Consider the following 4,202-nt stretch of genomic DNA (forward strand, 5'->3'; position numbering starts at 1 on the left):
TCGCTCACGTTGGAGCCGTGGCCCCGATTATTGGAGGGGTTTCCCTCTGACGATCGGGGCCATGCCCCCAACGTGAGCGACGTGGTCGCGTCACCTCTGGTGATGCAACCACACTGCGCTTTGGGGGTGTGTGTGGAGTTTCCCCCGGGGCCTGATTCCGCGGAAGCGGAAATCGGGCCTCGAAAGCGGGGGTTTACCCGCCCCCCGCCCCCACTTGGCAGCCCTACTATTTAATATTTGAATTGTGCAAAAGTTATGTTCATCATAAACCATCATTTTTTCAATAATTAAAGTGCATTCTGTTTCCATTGTTTGATAGTAGTTTTCTCCAACACAAATTTGAATGGAAAGATCAGAAGACCCTAAATAGGGATGCCAGCCTCCAGGTGGGACCTGGGGATCCCCTGGAATTATAGCTCATCTCCAGACTACAAAGATCAGATCCCCTGGAGCAAATGGATGCTTTGGAGGGTGGACTCTGTGGCACTGTACCCCACTGAGGTCCCTGTCCTCCCCAGGCTCCATCCCCAAATCTCCAGGAGTTTCCCAATCTGGATCTGGCAATCCTACGCAGCCCAAATTTACAAAACTGTTGAAAAGATTGAAATTTGTGTTTTCTTAAAAGGTAATACTCCATTTCTTTAATTTTTAGCCTGCCTTTCTCACTGAAACTCAAGGCAGATTACAAAGTACAGCCAGGGGGGTGGTAATTGTAGAGTATGCATGCAGCTTGCATGTGTATGGAGTGAGCTGGGCCTTGCTGCTACTTTGAAGCCCTGTGATAGTGTTACCATATTTTGAAAAGCAAAAAAGAGGACATATTTCGTGACTGACTACTTCAAACAACTGATCACTATGATTTTAAATACCCCTACTATTTAAGCTGTGATAATTGCTACTGACTAGGAATACTCCTAACATCCCCCCCCGGCTTTTTCTATTACAAAAACCTGCAGAGGAAGAAGAGGAGTAGGAGGAGGAGGAGGAGATTGGATTTACACCCCGCCCTTCACTCAGAGTGGCTTACAAACATCTCTCCCTTCCCCTCCCCACAACAGACACCCTGTGAGGTAGGCGGGACTGAGAGAGCTCTGAGAGAAACTACTCTTTTCAAGGACAGCTCTGACAGAACTATGGCTTGCGCAAGGTCATCCAGCAGCTGCTAGTGAAGGAGTGGGGAATCAAACCCGGTTCTCCCAGGTTAGAGTCCGTGTACTTAACCACTACACCAAACATGACACCACACTACACCAAACAGTCTTATCTGTGAACTCTGTGAACTGTAACTCTAAGCCAATACTCCTCTTGTTCTATGGCTGCCACACTCTGACCTGATGTAAGCAGTGTGTATGTTAATGAATACCTCTGTACATGCCAGCGATGGATATTTTAAGTCTCTGTCTCCTGTGGTTCAAACATAAGCAGGATATCAGTGATCACAGAGAGAATACAAGGAAGCAAATGTTTAAGTCAAAGTAAAATTAATTATCAAATACAAAATATGAAATATAACATATACATACAAGCATCTACCCTAAGTCAAGCCTTAGAGTTGTCAGACTGCCAAATATATAGGCTTGGATCCTAAGGTGCCCTGGTATAAATGGAAGCAACGCCCAGTCATGGATGGAGGGTCTGTGGCTTTATGGGTTTCACACTTAAACTAGAGCCCTGTGCACTGCAGATGACACTGTTTTCACGAGGGTCTCCATGTAGCTGAACAGGAACACTAATCTCCTGCCTTGTTCAACCTCTTGAGTGGCCATGGTAGAAATTTCAAAGCTTCAGTTTAGGGTTGTCAGCCCTAAACTGGCTACTGACAGGACTCTCATCTGGCCAGGATTACGGCCCTAACTGGCAACATGGTGACATTGCTTCTGGCATGAACAGCAAGTGACATGATCGAGTCACTGGCAGCACTCTAGCATTCACCCAAAACTCTATGGTTTAGTTTGGGTGAGTGCTAGAATGTTGACTGACACCATGATGTCACATGTTGGTCACACCAGTGACACTGATTCCAGCTGCCCCCCATTTCCCCCTGCTGCAGCGGGCAGAGTTGGGAAGGGAAGTCTCCTGCTGAAACAAGAGATCTGGTTTCCCTGCTTACATTCGACAGGTGGAAGCATGGAAATCAGGGCTTGGGAAGACTATCTTAAATGGCAGGCTGGACAGTAAAGGAGGAGTACAGTTCTTCAAGTACTGCAGCCTTAGGGTTGCCAAGTCCTACCTGGCAGCTGGCGGGGGGCTCCCGGGTCCTTTCCAGGATTTTCTGCTGCATGCGCAGCACAATGGCATCACCAAGAAGTGATGTCATCACATCACTGACATCGGCGGAGTGATGCTTTAGTTTTTTGGGGAAACTCTGTGGTTTTTTGCCTTCAAAACCATAGAGTTTGTCCAAAAATGAGAGCATCACCCCCCCCGACATCAGCAACACGATGACATCACTTCCAGGTGACTTTATTGCACAGCGGTGTCTCTGTTTGGAGGTGCAGTTCTCCCCGCTGGCCGCTGGAAAAAGGTGCTATGTGTCCCAGAAGAGATTTGAACCAGGACCCTGCACTTACCCCCATGCTATGAACCTGCTCCTTCAGAGGGAATTCAACCCCTTTCAGGAGAAGCTGACTCTTTAGTCCTCAAGAATCTTTCTCATTACCCAACAGAACCTCAGTGTTGCCTGGACCGAACTTCAGTCTATTGACCATGACCCAGTTTTTGACCCATTACCTTCTCCAGACACCTGTTCAGGACTTCCACAGACCCTCCTGTCTCGGCTGTAAAGAAGATACAGAGTGGCATCTCTGTGTTGATGTCACCTCACTCCAAATGCCCTGATGAGCAACAAGATGGATCCCTATGAGACCCCCATAGCAGAAATGCCCCAGGACCCAGCTGTACTGTCCCTGCACAACCTTTTTGATTTGACCAGTTAAGATTGATTGGAATCAATAAAGCTTGGTGCCTCTTACTCTCAACCCAGCCAGCATTTCCAGAAGGATATCATGACTGAAAATATTGAGATCCACTAACAGGCAGAGAAGTTCTGTTCCCTGAGAAAAATGCCTTCTGTTAATGGAAAATGTAATCTCAGTAGACATCCAGTTTGGTGTGGTGGCTAAGAGTAGCAGATTCTAATCTGCAGAACCAGGTTCAATTCTCCACTTCCCCAGGTGAAGCTAGCTGGGTGACCTTAGGCAAGTCACAGCACTCTCAACCTAAAAATAAGCATAGCTCGCCACCTAGTGGTGCCAAAAAGAGCTACAGCTTCAGCAGGCAAACTATCCCTTCCAGGATCTCCTGGCAATTCCACAAACTCTTCCATATGATAATTTGTTTAATTAGTAGTCTCAGCCCAACCCAGTAAGTTTCCATGTACATTCATGATACCAAAAATATAGTATTATACATCAGTGGTAAGAGGGGTCCACTGGTAGGACAACAGTTGTTCATATTATACTTCCAGGATTAGGTATCCTGGTAATTTTTTCTCAATATGATTTATGTTTGCATCTTCAGTGGTTTCATTTTCTTAGCAAGAAAACCAGCTGTTGGCCTTTGTGACCCGAGTGACTCTTCTGGTATTAGGGTCAAACTCATATTGATTTGTTCCGCTGAAGAAGTACAAGACGCCTATGAAGGAAAAAGAAGCAAAGTCAAATAACTCTAATGTACAAATAACAAAACAATAATATGGGTATGCATGCAAATGCAAAACTCCTATAGCTTACTCCAGAGTAGAGTCACTATTTTCATTACTCGTACTCTTGAATAAATTATTGCAGCTCTTGGTTCCTGCAGTGAATTGATCTCATAACCCCACCTGATTCTTTACCATCCAGTTCACACTATTTACATGTTCTAAAAAGAGCCTTAGGAGGGGACACAGCAGGGTATAGCCCAGTCTCATCAGATCTTAGAAGCTAAGCAGCGTCAGTGCTTGGAAGGGAGACCACCAAGGAAGGCTCTGTGGAGGAAGGTAATAGCAAACCACCTTTGTTTCTCTCTGGCCTTGAAAGCAGGGTTGGTACTTGAAAGGGTGACCACCAAGGAAGGCTCTGCAGAGGGAGGCAATGGCAAACCACCTCTGCTTCTCACTTGCCTTGAAAGCAGGATTAGTACTTGGAAGGGTGACCACCAAGGAAGACTCTGCAGAGGGAGGCACTTGCAGCCCACCTCTGCTTCTCACTTGCCTTGAAAGC

The 4,202-nt window shown here is 46.3% G+C and overlaps 1 protein-coding gene across 1 annotated transcript in view; it reads right to left on the reverse strand.

Annotated features, from left to right (window-relative positions):
- Window positions 1–3,326: 3,326 nt before the first annotated feature.
- LOC107119165 (stromelysin-1-like) overlaps window positions 3,327–4,202 on the reverse strand; it is a 16,119-nt gene continuing 15,243 nt past the window's right edge. The window contains exon 9 of the mRNA XM_015421617.1: window positions 3,327–3,633. Coding sequence (XP_015277103.1) covers window positions 3,533–3,633 — 101 coding nt within the window. The 3' untranslated portion in view covers window positions 3,327–3,532. The remainder of the gene's footprint in view (window positions 3,634–4,202) is intronic.

The sequence above is a fragment of the Gekko japonicus genome, unplaced genomic scaffold, assembly GCF_001447785.1.
Source record: "Gekko japonicus isolate JY-2015 unplaced genomic scaffold, Gekko_japonicus_V1.1 scaffold1654, whole genome shotgun sequence".
Classification (NCBI taxonomy): domain Eukaryota; kingdom Metazoa; phylum Chordata; class Lepidosauria; order Squamata; family Gekkonidae; genus Gekko; species Gekko japonicus.